Source organism: Cervus elaphus, chromosome 29, assembly GCF_910594005.1.
Source record: "Cervus elaphus chromosome 29, mCerEla1.1, whole genome shotgun sequence".
Lineage (NCBI taxonomy): Eukaryota > Metazoa > Chordata > Mammalia > Artiodactyla > Cervidae > Cervus > Cervus elaphus.
In genome coordinates, this window is record NC_057843.1 from 12,089,117 (window position 1) to 12,108,579 (window position 19,463).

Here is a 19,463-nt window from a genome sequence, read left to right on the forward strand (position 1 = left end):
CATCGGACTTGACTCTCACCACCAGACACAGCACAGCTGGGCGTCCTATCCACTTTGGCTCAGCCTCTTCATTCTTTCTGAAGCTTTTTCTCTGCTCTTCCCCAGTAGCATACTGGACACCTACAGACCTGGGAGGCTCATCTTTCAGTGTCATATCTTTTTGCCTTTTCATATTGTTCATGGGGTTCTCAAGGCAAGAATACTGGATTGGTTTGCCATTCCCTTCTCCAGTGGACCACGTTTTGTCAGGCCCTGACTAGCAGGGACATGCCCTTCAGCTGTTCCATGTAGCTGGAGGACAGGCCCAGTGCCCTGGCTTATCCACTGCTGGTTCTCGTTGCGTGTAAATCTTCACTGGCTGCTGGGTGTGCTGGTCAACATTCCACCTGGGGGCCTGGGCAAAGGCCCTGCTGGAGCTGTTGGCTGGAGCTGACTGATGCTGGAGGAAGCCCAGGAGCGCAGGGCTCCCCAGGCTGTCTGCTGAAACTGCTCGCTCTAGGGCAATCCACAACCCAGCGGCCTGACTGTTGCCCCTGGCTGCCTACTACCTATACAGTTGTTATTTCATGTCACTGACTCTCTTTGGGCCTCAGCTTCCTCAGGACTTTTTAATGTTTTTGAATATAGCCTGATAGGCTTGTTATTTACATTAAATAATATACATGTACAAACAATCTCTATACCAGGTGTTATATAAATGTTACATGTATATAATCATTATCTACTTGAAAATGAGCAATGTAAGAAGGGTGTGTGTGTGTATTTGTGTGGTTAATCCAAGACCATTCAGCCATTCTCTGCTACTCCCTCTTCCAACTCTCCTAAAGGCAGATTTATTAGGTAGTTTACTTATTATGCAACTGATATTCCAATTGCTATCAGAGCATTTATATCAAAGAGCCATGTACCTACCATATCTGGAATCCTCCAATTTATTCAAATTGAAGAATTTCTTTCCTGGTTGTGCAGGATCCAAAGGCTCAACAAGGTGTGCAAATGGGTTGCTCATGATTCCTGATGACCACGTGTCCCTGAAAAGGACAGAGAAAATTTAAGTTTCTACTCTCAAAGCTGGATCTTATTTATTCCAACGAGTATTTGCCCTCTTTAACAATTATGATACACACTGACTTCAAGAAATCACTTATTATCTTTTCAGAGTAGTGGGAAGGTGGGACACAAATGAATACCAGAATGATATTCTTAGCAAAGAAAATGACCTCTGTGAAGCTCCTGTGAAAGCTAGCATTCACCTCTAAAGAGTATACAATCACAAACTTCTTTTGTCTTATATCTACAACTTTCCAACATGATTGCACTGATAAGACATGAGGAAAAAGCGAAATGAAGGAGGTGTCACATGGGAAATCGAAAACATATGAACATCTGAGCTGGATTCATGTTTTGCTTGATAGGAGGTAAGAGGTCTGGAGCAGGTGACATTGCACAACCATATAAAGCCTGAACTCTGGAAGAGCGGGCTTGGAAACAGCTGTTTTCTTTTGTAACTGCCTCTGCAGCATTTTAAATAAACTTGTTAGTTAGAAGTCTTCTGGACTCACTTTTACATACAGTAGCAAGACTGTGTTCACATCAAGGAATCTTTAAGGTATGTGCTGCTGCTGCTGCTAAGTCACTTCAGTCGTGTCCGACTCTGTGCGACCCCATAGACGGCAGCCCGCCAGGCTCCCATCCCTGGGATTCTCCAGGCAAGAACACTAGAGTGGGCTGGCATTTCCTTCTCCAATGCATGAAAGTGAAAAGTGAAAGTGAAATTGCTCAGTCGTGTCCGACTCTTCGCGACCCCATGGACTGTAGCCTACTAGGCTCCTCCGTCCATGGGATTTTCCAGGCAAGAGTACTGGAGTGGGGTGTCATTGCCTTCTCTGTAAGGTACCTGGTGGATAAGGTACCTGATGTATGTATAAAAGGCCAAACTCCCAATAAGTCTGGAGAGGACCCTCTACCCCAGCTCTGGGCAGAATTTCTCCTGTATCTTTTAATAAATTGTAAGTGATGAACAAAAAAGATCTGGCCTGCACCATACAGATAAACAGCGATTCAAATAACTATACGACTTAGAGCAAAACGCTCCAGGGTAGGAGTTGGAAGACTTGGTTTCTAGATCTACCTCTTTGGAGAAAATCCTTATCAGTCCATTCTTCTGTCTTAATTATTATACAAGAATAGTAAAATTTCCCTACTTAATCCAAGGTTTTATGAATAAATATTTAAAAGTTCAACCTATTTTGCAGATGACTGATATGAAATGATCAACATATTATTATAAAATGAAAAAAATGAAAAGATATGTATCTTGATACTGCTGCTGCTGCTGCTAAGTTGCTTCAGTCGTGTCCGACTCTGTGCAACCCCTTAGACGGCAGCCCACCAGGCTCCCTCGTCCCTGGGATTCTCCAGGCAAGAACACTGGAGTGGGTTGCCATTTCCTTCTCCAATGAGTGAAACTGAAAAGTCAAAGTGAAGTTGCTCAATCATGTCCGACTCTTAGTGACCCCATGGACTGCAGCCTACCAGGCTCCTCCGTCCAAGGGATTTTCCAGGCAAAAGTACTGGAGTGGGTTGCCACTGCCTTCTCCGGTATCTCAATAAACCCATCATAAATTGGAAATACCGTAAGCCGAAATGCATTTAATGTACTAAGCTACTGAACATCACAGCTTAGCCAAGCCTACCGCGGATACTCTTACGCTAGCTTACAGTGGGGCAAGATAACCTAACACAGAGTTGAATATCTCATGTAATGTACTGACTACTGAAAACGAGAAACAGTGGCTGTCTGAGTACAGAATGGCTGTGAGGTTGTTCCTCCCAGCGATGGCGTGATGACTGGGAGCTGCGGCTGCAGCTCCTCGCCATCACAGCAGAGTACGGTACCGCCTAGCACCAGCAAGGACCCAAACTCAAGATTCAAAGTGTGTTTCTACTGAATGCCTATCGCTTTTGCACCAAAGTGGTAAAAAAAGAAATCGTAAGTTGAACCATTGTAAATCGAGGACCGTTTGTAGAGAAAACAACTGTTTGTGAGGATGAACAGTGACAGTGGGCCTTGTCTCCAGAGACAGGCCCGTATTTTCATCAAGACACAAAACAGATGGTTCCTTTAGGGAATGAGTGAGTGAAAGTTGCTCTGTCGTGTCCGGCTTTTTGTGACCCCATGGACTGCAGCCTGCTAGGCTCCTCTGTCCACAGGATGCTCTAGACAAGAATACTGGAGTGGGCTGCCATTCCCTTCTCCAGGGGATCTTTCCAACCCAGGGATCAAACCTGGGTCTCCTACACTGCACGCAGATTCTTTATTGTCTGAGCCACGAGGGAAGCCCCTTAAGAGGGACAGAAGCCTGAAAGTCAGGACTGGGAGGAGGACTCACATTCATCGTATATCCTTTGGTATTGTTTGCATTTTAAACTGAGTACAAATAAAGTTGTTTGAAAATGAGTTAAAAACTCATTTTCTTGAGAGAGAGAATGTGTTCGTTCACTCTGAAGTCCAGTGCTGGGCCGTTCTGATGAGAGGCAGCTGACTGAGGAGTAGCCCTGCCTTCCTGGGGCACCCCGTGCGGGAGGGCCAGGATGGCCCAGGCACCTGTAGTGGACAGGAGAGAATGCAGTGGAAAGCCATGTGTGTGTGACAGACAGTGTGTGTGAGTGGGTGTGGGTGTCTGTGTGTCTGTGTAGGGGAGCAGGGGACGGGTCTGACCAGCACCTTGTTGCTAGGAGAGGCTTCTTTCCCCCAGACCCACGTGGTTTTTTTTTTTTTTTTTAAATCTTTATTGAGTTTGCTATAGTATTGCTTCTGCTGTGTATGTTCTGGTTTGGAGGCCTCAAGGCATGTGGGATCCCAGCTCCCCAGCCAGAGATGGATCCGGCACTCCCTGCATCGGATGGCAAAGTCTTAACCAGTGGGCCGCCGTGGAAGTCTCGTCCCACGTGGTTTTTGCTGGAGTTACCATTTGGTGGGGGAGACTGAAGGCCAAGTGCCTGCCTTCTCTAGGAATTCTGGAACTGAAACTAAAGAAAGGCCAGCAGGGGACACTGGGGCATGTTGCCACTCTATTAAAGTACACACCCCAGGTCATCTGCAGGAGAATTACCTGGGGATCCTTCTTGTTAACAATACACTCCTGGGTCCCACCGCTGCCCCCCAAGCTGCTGAATCAGAAGGGACTGGGGGAGCAGCAGGACCCAGTAATCTCCCGGGTGTCTCCGGCAGGTGTCCGGTGTGACAATCATTGCTGGACAGTGTGGAGGGGCAGGTGAGGAGCGCCCACTTGGCTCAGAAGGCAGCGAGGTACCACGGAAGGGAGATGTGTAAGGTGGCGGCGAATGAAACCAAAGCACCACCCCAGTTCAGGAAGGGGCCCTGAACAAGGGAAGCAGGCAGCGCCCGGCCAGGCAGCTCAGGCATTGTCTGCCCAGCCAAGGGAGCAGCACCCACTTGGCTCCAGCCACAGGCGGCATGCAGGAATGCCAGCCTGGTGTGATGGTGTTCAAGCGAGGCTGGCAATCTGGATTTCCACCCAAACTCTCTTGATTTACAAATGTTGGTAACTAAATTTTCCTAACGATTGAGTGGGCCTGCACCATGACGGCCAACCAAACACGCCCATGGGCGAGCCCTGAACTGTGTTCTCACTCAGCCTGGCAGGAGTTTTGGAGGAATGGTAGGAAACTAAAGAGAAAACTTGGGCAAGGAAACTCTGGAAGAGGTGAGGACCTTTTGCTGAACCAGGCATGGTGGGCAGGTCATATCTGTAAAAAGTCTTAAGTCACACTGAATCGTTCCTGTTTCTCTGTCAAGCCCTAAAGGGGCTCAGTTTGCCAAAATTCTATGGGCAAACCAGTTGCTAAATTGTATTCATATTTGCCATGACGCGGTGAGGACTCAACGAGTCAGTTTGTTCCCCTGACGCTTACAAATGTGGGCTTCCCAGGTGGCGCTAGCAGTAAAGAACCTACTTGCCAATGCACAAGGCATGAGATGCACATTCGATCCCTGGGTCAGGAAGATCCCCTGGAGGAGGGCATGGCAACCCACTCCAGTGTTCTTGCCTGGAGAATCTCATGGACAGAGGAGCCTGGCAGGCTACAGTCCATGGGGTTGCAAGGAGTCGGACACGACTGAAGTGATTCAACACAGCTTACAGATGCCCCCAGCAGAACTCTGGAAGTCTTACATGATTCTTGCTGTTCCTACCACCCTACAAAGCCAGCTGGCATTTCAGGATGTATATACGTCTCCCTGGTGGCTCAGATGGTAAAGAATCTGCCCGCAGTGCGGGAGACTCAGGTTTGATCCCTGGATTGGGAAGATCCCCTGGAGAAGTAAATGGCAACCCACTCCAGTATTCTTGCCTGGAGAATCTCGTGAACAGAGAAGCCTGGCGGGCTGCAGTCCATGGGGTCGCAAAGAGTCAGACATGTCTGAGCGACTTTCACTCATTCACTCACATATGGTGACCAGTGCGGCTCTTGTAGAAAATATGTTGTGTAACGCACTCTCCATCTACATCCTTTTTTCTTTAAAAACTAAATAATTATCTAGTTTCAGTCCATAAATGAAGGAAATCTTACTTGCAGAAGTTAGGAGACAGACAAACCAATTACTAATTACTAAGTATCAGGATGTACCATTGGCTTCATACCATCTTCTATAACCCTGGCCACAACTCTGTAAATTTCAGCCTATCATTACTCTCATTTTACAGCAGAAAAGACTGTGCTCTGAGACATGGATAGCTCGCCACAGGGCATACATCCAGTTAGAGGCAGAGGGAGGCTTTGATCTCTGGCTTTCTCTACCAGCTCCTTGGGGCCACCTCTCTAGGTGTGGCAACTCCTCATCTGAAGGAGGTGCTGGCTGGAGGCCACCAAGCAAGCCCTAGTGTTGATAAAAAGCCAGGAGACTTGTGGGCCTGCAAAATCCTCCTACATGCCTCAGTTTTGAACATGACGGTTGCCTTTCCTTCTTTCTAGGGCTCAGCCAGCACAGCGGCCTGGGCCGGGCATTGATTGCCACATGTCCCTTGCCACTCTGAGCCCCAGGTCAGTGGAAAGCAAGAGCAGCTGTGTTTTTGCAACCCCAAACTGGTTTTGCTTGGAAGTTGGGAAATGTCTACTCCCTGCCCCCCTCCCCCAACACCTGCTTTAAACCTGGAGGGTTTTGGAAATCAGAGCCACTCCACAGTTTCACTCACTCTATTGTTTGTATTTCAAATGACCTTATAGGAGTTCCCAGTGCTTCAGGAACCCCAAGAGGGAGCCAAAGTGACCACATTCCAAGCAGGGTGTGAGGAGAAGGATCTCTGCCTTGGGGACAAGCCAGACCAGAGTAGAATCTAGGCATCAGGGATATACGTAGGTCTGCCTGACCCTCGCCAGAACCCTCAAACCCCATCCCCAAGCCTCGAGTATTATTACTGCGGGATCTGTGATTTTGCTAGAAAGCCCACCAACTGGCCCGGGAATCCTGTCTGCTTCCACAGTCACAGAAACCACAGGCCCCACTGTTTCAATTCCTTTCCTCTCTACTCCGCATTGTTCCCTTTTCTCTGTTTTACCTAATTCCCATTCAGTACTAGTAAAAGAGAGGAATGAACAAACAGGATTGTTTTGGAGAGAGTGGAGTGTTATCCTGGGTTTTTTCTTTTATGGAAGGAGGAAAGGTTAGTGTATACATGGAAATATGTTCGGGTTGCTGCCTCTTCTGTTCCACCGAATAAGGTGGTACTGCATGGAGGCAAAGGATAAAAAGAGGAAAAGAAAAGCAGAAAAGAGATTTTTTTTTTAAAGAAAGGAAAGCAGGGGAAATGTTATATTTAAGCAGCGAGTTTGCAGCTCATTCAGCACTTGTCCTTCCTAAACGCTTGTGTTGAGAAGGCCAGAACTGCTGACCTTTGCCTCTGAATCAAGTGGGACCCAGGGACCGTTCTTAAACAAAAGGAATCCAAAAAGAGACCTTTGTACTCTACATCTGTGAACATTCTGAAAGAAAAGATAATTGTTTGGTAGAGAAATGGTGTTTCTCAAAGCTAACCCATCCTGAAATACCAGCTGGGTCACTTAGCATGATCCTTACAGGTACATTCTGTACATGGAGGAGTGGGAGTGGGGCAGGGAGTGCTGGACACCAGAATTTTAAAGTAAATCACTAAGAATACTAAACAGGAGGCATGGGTGGGCAGATCTGAGGCATTTACCAAGTGACCTGTGCTCCTTGTAAAAAGCTCAGTGCAGGGATCCTCTCCAGCCACAGACAACGTTGCTGCCAACTGACCTTTGGCCTCAGTTTGGGACACACGCAGACTTGGAGAGGCACCTGCGCTTGTGCATTTGCCACGCGGCATGAACCCATCACCATGTGTGCGTGTGCTCAGTCGCTCAGGCATGTCCGACTCTCTGTGACCCCAGGGACTGTGACCCACCAGGCTCCTCCGTCCGTGGGATTTTCCAGGCAAGAATACTGGAGTGGGTTGCCATGTCCTCCTCCAGGGGATCTTCCCAACCCAGGCAGGGATTGAACCCAGGTCTCCCGCATTGCAGGCAGATTCTTTTACCGTCTGAGCCATCAGGGAAGCCCACCACACCCTAGGTGAGCATAGTAGATGCTGAGGATGTAATGAGATAAATCAGAGAATGTTGAGCCTTCATGAAAGAACCTTAGATATCACTAACATTCCCCTGATGAGGAAACAGAAGCCCTAAAAAGGTGATAGCCTGGGGGTCATAGGATTCTAAGTGGCAGAACGAGGAAGAAAACATATCTGATTTTCCTTCCAATTAAAAGTACATTTCCCTGGAAGGGGGGAAAAAACAACAACGTAAAATCCTCCATAAATAGAGTCAGAAAAGCACTACTTAGACATATTACAGTCTTCTGGCACTTTCTTGAGTTAGTTTTATAATCATTCACTGAACCTTCTATGATTCAAAATTCCAGAGAACTAACTGACAGCTAAACTTTGGGAAAACAACTTGTGGTTAAGTTTTTAACCATCTGGATGTTCTGGATGACTAGTTTATTCCAAGAGAGGCAGAGGAGTAAGGTCAAATCAATCCTATAGATGTAAATAGCAGACTCACATACTATTGTATAAGTGAATAAATAAAAAAAGATATAAAGTTAAGGTATACAGATAGTTAACAGACACATGAAAAGATGTTCAACATGGCTTCTCATCAGAAAAACGCAAACCAAGACCACAATGTCAGTGGTTTTGCAAATCAAAACCAGCCTCACACCAATAAAAATGGCTATCATGAAAAGAAGACATCAGATGGCTAACAAACACATGAAAAGATGCTCAACATTACTCATTATCAGAGAAATGCAAATCAAAACCACAACGAGGTACCATTTCATGCCAGTCAGAATGGCTGCTATCCAAAAGTCTACAAACAATAAATGCTGCAGAGGGTGTGGAGAAAAGGGAACTCTCTTACACTGTTGGTGGGAATGCAAACTAGTACAGCCACTATGGAAAACAGTGTGGAGATTCCTTAAAAAACTGGAAATAGAACTGCCATATGACCCATCAATCCCACTCCTGGGCATACACACTGAGGAAACCAGAATTGAAAGAGACACATGTACCCCAATGTTCATCGCAGCACTGTTTATGATAGCCAGGACATGGAAGCAACCTAGATGCCCATCAGCAGATGAATGGATAAGGAAGCTGTGGTACATATACACAATGGAATATTACTCAGCCATTAAAAAGAATTCATTTGAATCAGTTTTAATGAGGTGGATGAAACTGGAGCCTATTATACAGAGTGAAGTAAGCCAGAAAGAAAAACACCAACACAGTATACTAACATATATATATGGAATTTAGAAAGATGGTAATGATAACCATATATACGAGACAGCAAAAGAGACACAGATGTATTGAACACTCTTTTGGACTCTGTGGGAGAAGGTGAGGGTGGGATGATTTGAGAGAGCAGCATTGAAACATGTATATTATCATATGTGAAACAGATCGCCAGTCCAGGTTCGATGCATGAGACAGGGTGCTCAGGGCTGGTGCACTGGGATGACCCACAGGGATGGGATGGGGAGGGAGGTGGGAGGGGGTTCAGGATGGGGAACACATGTACACCCATGGCGGATTCATGTCAATGTATGGCAAAACCACCACAATATTGTAAAGTAATTAGCCTCCAATTAAAATAAATAAATTAAAATTTAAAAAAATATAGTATTAAAAAAAAAGGAAAAGACTCAATCTCATAATCTTGCAAGATAGGTGAATTAATAATATAACTATTTTTCATGGGAGAAAAAAAAAAAAAAAAGACCACAAATAACAAATGGTGGTCAGGATGTGGGGAAAGGGAACCGTCATATGCTGTTGGTAGGAATGTCAACGGATACAGGCACTGTGGAAAATAGTATGGAGGTTCTCAAAAAACTAAAACCAGAGCTAAAATATGATCCAGCAATTCCACTGCTGGGTATATATTCCAAAGGCAACACAAACACTAATTTGAAAAGATACATGTACCCCAACGTTCAAAGCAGTGTTCTTTACAATAACCAGGATATGGGAGCAACCTAAGTATCCATCAACAAATGAATGGATAAATAAGATATGATATATGAGATATATATATATATATATATATATATATATATATATATATATACGCATATATATAACATACATATGGGCTGGAAGAAGCACAAGCTGGAATCAAGATTGCCGAGAGAAATATTAATAACCTCAGATATGCAGATGACACCACCCTTATGGCAGAAAGTGAACAGGAACTAAAAAGTCTCTTGATGAAAGTGAAAGAAGAGAGTGAAAAAGTTGGCTTAAAGCTCAACATTCAGAAAACTAAGATCATGGCATCCGGTCCCATCACTTCATGGGGAAACAGTGGAAACAGTGTCATACTTTATTTTTTCGGGCTACAAAATCACTTCCTTGGAAGGAAAGTTATGACCAACCTAGACAGCATGTTAAAAAGCAGAGATATTACTTTGCCAACAAAGGTCCGTCTAGTCAAGGCTATGGTTTTTCCAGTGGTCATGTATGGATGTGAGAGTTGGACTGTGAAGAAAGCTGAGCGCCGAAGAATTGATGCTTTTGAACTGTGGTGTTGGAGAAGACTCTTGAGAGTCCCTTGGACTGCAAGGATATCCAACCAGTCCATCCTAAAGGAGACCAGTCCTGGGTGTTCATTGGAAGGACTGATGCTGAAGCTGAAACTCCAATACTTTGACCACCTCATGCGAAGAGTTGATTCATTGGAAAAGACCCTGATGCTGGGAGGGATTGAGGGCAGGAGGAGAAGGGACGACAGAGGATGAGATGGCTGGATGGCATCACCGACTCGATGGACATGAGTTTGTGATGGACAGGGAGGCCTGGCGTGCTGCGATTCATGGGGTAGCAAAGAGTCGGACACGACTGAGCAACTGAAATGAACTGAATATATATGTGTAATGGAATACTACTCAACATGAAGAAGAATGAAATTTTGCCATTTGTACCAACTAGACTTGATGGAAAGAAGTCAGACAAATACAATATATTACAACTTACATATGGAATCGAAAGAATAAAACAAATGAACATAACAAGACAGAAACAGCACAAAACAGGCACATAGATCAACAGGGGAGGATGGAGGGCTCAGAAGTAAACTCACACACTGACGGTCAGCTAATCTACAATCAAGGAGGCAAGAATGTACATGCAGAAAAAACACTCTCTTCAATAAGTGGTACTGGGAAAACTGGATAGCTACGTGTGAAAGAATAACATTAGGGAATTTTCTAATACTATACACAGACTCAAAGTAGATTAAAAACCTAAATATAAGACCAGAAACCATAAAGCTCCTTGAAGAAAACATCACTGGGACACTCTCTGACATAAGCCATAGCAATATATTTTTGGGCCTGTCCCTCCTAAAGCAAAGGAAACAAAAGCAAAAATAAAAATAAATCACAGGACCTAAATATATAGTTTTTGCACAGCAAAGGACACCATTGGCAAAATGAAGACAACCTATGGAATGACAGAAAATATTTGCAAATAATATGACCAATAAAGGGTTAGTTAAAATTCAAAATACATAAACAGCTCATACAATTCAATACCAAAAAAAAAAAAAAACCCAAACAACTCAATTAAAAAATAAGACCCAGAATAACCTATGTGAAATCTTAAAAATTAAACAAATTAGTGAATATTAAAAAAACCAAACTCACAGATATAGAGAACAAACTAGTGGTTAACAGCGGGGAAGAGAGACGGTGAGGAGGGCAAGACAGGGGTAGAGGATTTCGAGGTATAAATTACTATGTATAAAATAAGCTACAAAGGTATACTGTACAGCATGGGGATTACAGCCAATATTTTAGAATAACCATAAGTGGAGTATAACCTTTAGAAATTGCGAATCACTCTGTTATACACCTGAAACTTAGAAAAATATCAGAAAGATATTGGTACAGTAAAATAAAATTTTAAAAACAGATATTCATTGTGGAAACATTAGAATATGCAATTGAACAAAAAGAAGAAACTAAGTCATCCATAACACCATGGTGTGGAGTTTCACTGAACATGAATTTTAAATGTATTTGGATTTTTAAAAAATGGATGAGACTTTTAAACTGCTTTTTTCCCCCACTCATCAGTACAAACATCATGGAGCCATCATGTGATTTTTTTTTTCACGTGGTATTTTATATCACTTTTAACTACATCATAAAAATCTCTCCTTCAGACATATAATAATTTAATTAAATTTCTTATTATTAAAATATGTAGGTGATGTCCAAGCATTAACATTCAAACATTGCTTGCAATCTTTGTATACACTTCTTTATATAGGTCCTTAATCCATTTCCTCAAAATAAACCCTGAACTTTTGGTTCCTAGAAGTAGGGCAGCTGGGGGAAGGATCTGATAGCTCCCTTTGGATGCACATCACCAGGCCGCCAGGGAAAGGCTGTACCAATTTTATGACCCTTCTCTGCAGCAGAGTAAAGACAGAAGTGCCTAACCGGGGAACATAACTTGTCTTTTTATCTTTTCCAAATTGAGAGATTAAAAAGTTAATCTTGGACATTTGTCTAATGGCTACTAAAGGTGAATACTTTTCCATCCTCCTGTCAGACATCTGAATTTCTTCTGTAAGCTCCCTGTCTGCCAGAAAGGCCAAACTGAGCAACGCTGAGATGGCCTCTGGTGACCAAATGTTCTCATATCCGAAGGGACTTCGCTGAGTTATTCCTGTGGATGAGACTCAGCTCTGTAACTCTGGAGAGGCAAGGACTGCCCTTGGCCTCTACCTGATCTCGAGACCTGTGGTCTACAAGATTCCCCTTTACATGAAGGGAGCCCTGACAACCTGATGTACAACTTGACCCCATGCTCAGGTGCACTGTGAACCTCGCTGGCTAGAGTCGTGCGAGTGACCGGTTCCTGACATCATGGGCAAAATCTCTCCTGGGATCAGTGAACTCTGCTACCTGTAACCCAGACCATTTCCAAGCCCAGGCAGCAGTCTTGCTAATGGCTTTGGTGAGGGAGACCGAGCAGCTTATGGGTAGCACACTGCTAAACTGCCGCTCTTGCTAGACTGTTGTTATAGTTGTTTAGTTGCTAAGTCATGTCTCTCTGTGACCCCAGGGACTGCAGCACACCTTCACTATCCCTCACTTCCCTGTCCTTGACTGTCTCCCAGAGTTTGCTCCAACTCACGTCCATTGAGTCAATGATGCCATCCAACAGCTCGTCCTCTCTTGCCCTCTTCTCCTGCTGCCCCCCCGTCTTTTCTAGCAGCAGGGTCTTTCCCAGTGAGTCTGCTCTTCACATCATGTGGCCAAAGTACTGGAGTTTCAGCTTTAGCATCAGTCCTTCCAATGAATATTCAGGCTTGATTTCCTTTAGGATGGACTGGTTGGATCTCCTTGCAGTCCAAGGGACTCTCAAGAGTCTTCTCCAACACCACAGTTAGAAAGCATCAGTGCTTCAGTGCTCAGCCTTCTTTATGGTTGACCAACTCTCACATCCATACATGACTAATGGAAAAACCAGAGCTTTGACTAGACGGACCTTTGTCGGCGAAGTGATGTCTCTGCTTTTTTTTTTTTTTAAAGATTTATTGATTTGGCTATGGTGGGTCTTTGCTGCCGCACACAGGCTTTCTAGTTGCTGAGAGCGGGGACTACTCTTCAGTTGCAGTGCTTGGGCCTCTCATTGGGCGGCCTCTCCTGCTACGGAGCACAGGCTCTAGGGTGTGCGGGCTACAGTAGTTGTGGCCTACGGGCTCTAGAATGCTGGCACGTGAGATCTTCCCAGACTAGGGATTGAACCGGCATCCCCTGCATTGCACGGTGGATTCTTAACCACTGGACCACCAGGGAAGCCTCATCTCTGCTTCAGGTTTACGCTGTCTAGGTTTGTCATAGCTTTTACTTCAAGGAGCAAGCATCTTTTAATTTCACTGCTGCAGTCATCATCTGCAGTGATTCTGGAGCCCAAGAAAATAAAGTCTGTCACTGTTTCCATTGTTTCCCCAACTATTTGCCATGAAGTGATAGGATTGGATGGCATGAGCTTAGTTTTTTTCAATGTTGAGTTTTAAAGCAGTATTTTCACTCTCCTTCTTCACCCTCATCAAGAGGTTCTTTAGTTCCTTTTCACTTTCTACCATAAAGGTGGTGTTATCTGCATATCTGAGGTTATTGATATTTCTCCCAGCAATCTTGATTCCAGCTTGAGCTTCGTCCAGCCTGGAATGTCTTAAATGTACTCTGCAAAGAAGTTAAATAAGCAGGGTGAAAATATACAGCCTTCACGTACTCCTTTCCCATTTTGAACCAGTTCATTGTTCCATGTCCCATTCTAACTGTTGTTTCCTGACCTGCACACAGGTTTTGCAGGAAGCAAGTAAGGTGGTCTGGTATTCCCACGTTTTTAAGAATTTTCCACAGTTTGTTGTGATCCACACAGTCAAAGGCTTTAGCGTTGTCAACGAAGCAGATATTTTCTGGAATTCCTTTGCTTTTTCTATGATGCAATGGATGTTGGCAATTTGATCTCTGGCTCCTCTGCCTTTTCTAAATTCAGTTTCTACATCTGTAAGTTCTTGGTTCACGTACTACTGAAGCCTAGCTTGAAGGATTTAAGCATTACCTTGCAAGTGAAATGAGTGCAACTGTGTGGTAGTTTGAACATTCTTTGGCATTCTTTGCCCTTCTTCGGGATTGGAATGAAAACTAACCTTTTCCAGTCCTGTGGCCATTGCTGTGTTTTCCAAATTTGTTGGCATATTGAGTGCAGCACTTTAACAGCATCATCTTTTAGGATCTGAAATAGCTCAGCTGGAATTCCATCACCTCCACTAGCTTTGATCATAGTGATGGTTCCTAATGCCCACTTGACTTTGCATTCCAGGATGTCTGGCTCTAGGTGAGTGATCACACCACCATGGTTATCTGGGTCATTAAGACTTGTTTTGTACAGTTCTTCTGTGTATTCTTGCCACCTCTCCTTAATCTCTTCTGCTTCTGTTAGGTCCACACCATTTCTGTCCTTTAATGAAGGACAGAGGACTGCCTGTGACCACACACCAGCTGACAGTGATGGTATCTGTTTGGCACAGTCAGGTTTGTAGACATGTTTGCAACAGGCGAATGATTTTAGCTAAATGATGTGCTCGCTTTGGCAGCACATATACTAAAATTGATTTTAGCTAAATGCCAACAATCGGATAAAATACGACTCACCTTTTCAGGTCTCTTTCCAGCCTTTGGAGTATACAATTCTAATTATATTTAGCTGCTTCTGCTGTCAGAGTTGAATTCTCTTAGGTTATTTTGTGATAGAGAAAGAAGCATGGATGTGAACAAACCCTATGACCAACCACAGGATTCCCATGCACCAGCAGGAAGGAGCAGAGGAAAACTGTAACCCAGGCAGCAGAACTCCTGTCAGTAGTTCTGGGGCATGGGCTGGGGCATCTCTTGTGCCATCCAAACACTTCATTTAGGAAGAGATGGGAAGCTGGGGACAGACAGGTATGCACTGTGTATTTAAAATGGATAACCAACAAGGACCTACTGTAGGGCACAGGGAAGGCTGCTCAATGTTAGATGGCAGCCTGGATGGGAGGGGAGTGAGGGGAGAAGGGATACATGGATAGGTGTGGTTCAGTCCCTTCGCTGTTCACCTGCGACTACCACGGCATTGTTAATAGGCCGTACCCCAGTATAAAGTTAAAAATTAAAAAAAAAAAACAACTATAGGGTGGGGAGAAAAGGGCTTGGGGGTGGGGTGGAGACTGTGCATATCAGTTCCCTGGAAAGTCTGTATAGTTTGAAAGGCTTTCAGGTGATTCACTGAGAATCTCTGTGCTATGGTCTAAAGTACAGACAACACACCCTCTGAATTATGTATTGAGCACATCTAAGACACACAGAGTGGATTTTTTAAAAATCTGTGCCAACATCAGAAAGAGGTTTCTTCTGTAGTTCATATGGTTTATTCACCTGGCTTCTCACACTTTCCTAAATATATCCTTCCTGATTTTTCCTAGCTTCCAATCCAAAGTAACATAACATCACTGCATCTCTTAGAGTTTACTTCAGTTCACTCTCAAGATTAGCTGTGCTTCATTTTCTTCTGTTTAAAGAGAAATTAATTGGTCCCGCTCCCAAACTGACTGCTGTGTATCTAAACATCATGCTACTTATAAACAGCTTTTTGTCAAAAGTGAGATTCCAAGGATGTCTATGTAAATATAAACAAGATTGAGGTCAGAACCATTCAGGCCAGCAAACCACCATGGCAGGTCGACTTGGTTCTTTTACAAACGAGAGAGCTAGAAATGTTAGTTTTTCGCTTTATTTGATGCAGATGATCTGGGAAGCTGGAATAGCTAAATATCTCTGAATTTTCCCGGCATGTGTGTGTCAGTCACTCAGTTGTGTCCGACTCTTATCGACCCCATGAACTGTAGCCTGCTAGGCTCCTCTGTCCATGGAATTCTCTAGGCAAGACTACTGGTGTGGGTTGCCATTCCTTTCTCCATGGGATCTTCTCAACCCAGGGACTGAACCCAGGTCTCCTGTATTGCAGGCAGATTCTTTACTGTCTGAGCCACCAGAGAAGCCCAATTTTCAGAGACCAAATCATTTCTTGATCTTCCTAGCTGTCCATAAAAGTACTGGCGGGGGAGGGGGGGACACGAAAAACAATACAAAAATCTCTTAAATGTGATACTTGCAACCAAAAGAATTTTAAAGAAGTCATAAGTGCAATTATCTATTTTGGGAGAGAATGGAGGAAAAAAAAACAGGTAGTGCTGTTATATGAAAAATGGGGCAAGAAAGGATGGTCATGTCCTAGGTCTCGCGTGGCCAAGTGAGGGCCCTTGGCTTTGTGCAGGAAAGAATTCAAGGTGAGCCACAGTAAAGTGAAAATGGGTTTATTTAGAGAGATACACACTCTGTCTACATACACCATCTCAGAAGGTGAGAGGTGGCCCTAGGGCATGGGGTCCTCTTGGAAAGTTAGACCAGACCCCAGGTGTAGGGGTGGTTAGTTTCTATGGACTGGGGAATTTCACTGGAAACTGAGGAGGAGGAATATTCTAACTATCTTGGTGAGGGGGTGGGGATTTCCAGGAATTGGGGCAACTCCCGCTTTTTTCCTTTTTATGGTTGGCCCTATAACTTCATGGCACCTGTGAGACATTTAGCATATGCTAATGTATTACAGGGCTTCCCTGGTGGCTCAGATGGTAAAGAATCTGCCTGCAATGCAGGAGACCCATATTCACTTCCTGGGTCAGGAAGACTGCTGGCGAAGGGAATGGCAACCCACTCCAGTATTATTACCTGGAGAATTCCAAGGACAGAGGAGCCTGGTGGGCTACAGTCCATGAGATCCCAAACAGTCAGACACGACTGAGCATTAATGTGTTACAGTGAGTGTATAATGAGGCTCAAGGTCTATGGGAAATTGAATCTTCTGCCATCTTGGACCTAGTGGTTCCTAACCAGTTTCTGTCACATCCTTAGGGTATGTTATTCTTTCGAAGGTTGCACCCTGTCCTCTTCCCTCCTGTCTCAGTGCAGAAGGAGGGTCTTGGAGAAAGAATGGCTTTATAACAATATTAGCAAACCCATCAGCACGTTTTTCTTGGGCACTAATTAATGCAAGGTGCACGTTACATCACAAAAATTAATGCGACTCTGCCTTCAGAAAGCTTTGCAGTCACACAATAACTTGTCACTCTGGGTTACAATTTTAACTTATCACGAGTTAACTTATCACAACTTAACTTATTACAATTTTAACTAACTCTTTTGTCTCATCCTGGACCACTGGCCAGAGTGCTCCACATATATTCCCAGAGTTTTTAAAAGAGCTGTAACAGTTTTTGAATGATTTAGTTTCATTTGAAATAAGCCACAGAGCCTTTCTGGACCTCAGTTTCCCAGTCTGTAACATAGGGTTATTTGATGATCTAAAAAGTCCCTTCTGGGTGAAAAAAATTCTATAATTCATTCATTCATTTGTTCAATGTATCTTTACATTAACTGTAATATGTTTTAGGCACTCAGGAACAAAATTGACAACGTTCCCTCATGGTGCTTCCATTTCAGTAGAGGGAGACTAAACAAATAAATACAGAAACAGAATGTCAGACTGTGACCAGTTCCATGGATAAAGCAGGACAAGGCAGTAGGGCATGTTCTGTGAAGCGTTATTAGGAGATCAAAGAGGACCTCACTGACATGGAGCCACTTGGGAAAAACTGAGAGGGAAGTGAGGGGAATCTGGAGGAGGGGTCAGATCACGTGCAAAGGCCCTGAGGTGGGTCTGAGGGAAGGCAGAACGGGGTGAGCAAGGGCCGAAAAGCAAAAGACTGAGGTGGGCTGCAGCAGAGTCAGTCACTGTAGGAACTTGGACTAAGGACCAACCACAAAGTGCTCTCCTAACTTCACACATGGTTTAAACTGTACATTTCCAACCCCAGAATTTAGATTTGGTGGGTAGCAACTCATAATATGAAAACATTTGATTGTCATTTAAGAAGTAGCTACTTCCTGAAATCTAAACTTTCTGTTCCTCCAAACTTCATTAAGTAACATTGGAAATTTTCAGGATGTATCATAGAAGTGATCATGACTCACTCATCAGATGGGCATAGCCAGAGCCAAAGGCAGTGGTCAGAATTTGGGTGGACCAGAGCCCTGTGACCACGGCACTGTCTGATCAAGCATCCCTCGCCTCTTTGAGGCTCAGAGCCCAAGATGGCACAACATCACATGCAATTCCCAAGACAGAAAGCTTGCCTGACACATCTTTTAAGCTCATTTTAAATTAACTATAGTAGCACAAACCCCAAAGAACAGAAATAGTTATTTTTCTTTTCTGGTATCACTACAAGCTAATATAAATAGTTTCACAAGAAAGTCTTGGTGAACTTCCCATTTATCATTCTGGAGATGCAATGAGAAAGGCAAGTCACTGTGTGGTCAGGAAACATTTGTCCAGAGAACAAAGGAAGAAGCAGAGCAGAGAGGGTCTTCCTTGGTGGGCCAATGGCTGACTCAGTGCTCCCAATGCCGGGGGCTCCGGTTTGATCCCTGGTCAGACCAAAGGTTGCGACTAAGACCTGGTTCAGCCAAATAAATAAATAAATAACTTTTAAAAAAGGAAGCAGCAGCAGCAGCAAGGGCAGGACCCATCAGAACTAGGCATCCTAACTAGCTCGCTGCTCTGGACCTCATCCTCTTGTCTTTGAGGCCAGTACTCCTTAAGGCTGCCCTTCTTAAACTGTGGTTTCCTGCCCTGGAGCAACCCACCATCACCAGTAGGGTTTCCAAAACGACACCTGCAGAGACCCCAGCCAAGCCCTGATGTATCTGAGTCCCAAGGGCAAGGGATGCGACGTGAGTTCCTCAAGCTCCTACCTCATTTAGTAGTTCCTTGGTAATGAACTTCCCTAACTCGAATTTTAGAAATTAGAAAGAGTGTCACCACAAAAGGGCTGGGCGTCAGGCTGCTAGAGGTCACTCCGGGCAGCATTTCTCTCCATGAATTCACCAAGGTTCTGAGGTGATCTGCCCCCACCCACTTCAGCACTGCTGGGATCCAACAGTGATGACTCATGCTGGTCAAGTTCTCAGAAGTTTGAGCTATAAACCCATGTTTCTTGGTTTTCCAGAAGAAAGGCAGCTGCAGGGAGGACCTGATGGTACTGTTTTCTTTTCCCACAGTCAGGTGGTTAGAAGCGGGAAGGCAGCTGCCAGATCGCAGGCGTGCTGAAAGGGAACTCAAAGTCAAATGCATCCACCCTTAAGCCCAGCTCTTGAGCAATAATGCTCTAATCCCATCTCAGTGGCCCCAAGGGCCACGAAGCATCCACATGCAATGGCCACTTCACTGGATCAAAGA

General features: G+C 44.4%; 1 protein-coding gene across 1 annotated transcript in view; it reads right to left on the minus strand.

Moving 5' to 3' along the window:
* ACO1 (aconitase 1) overlaps nt 1-19,463 on the minus strand; it is a 66,412-nt gene that overhangs the window by 38,856 nt on the left and 8,093 nt on the right. Inside the window, exon 2 of the mRNA XM_043890906.1 lies at nt 913-1,031. Coding sequence (XP_043746841.1) covers nt 913-1,009 — 97 coding nt within the window. The 5' untranslated portion in view covers nt 1,010-1,031. The remainder of the gene's footprint in view (nt 1-912; nt 1,032-19,463) is intronic.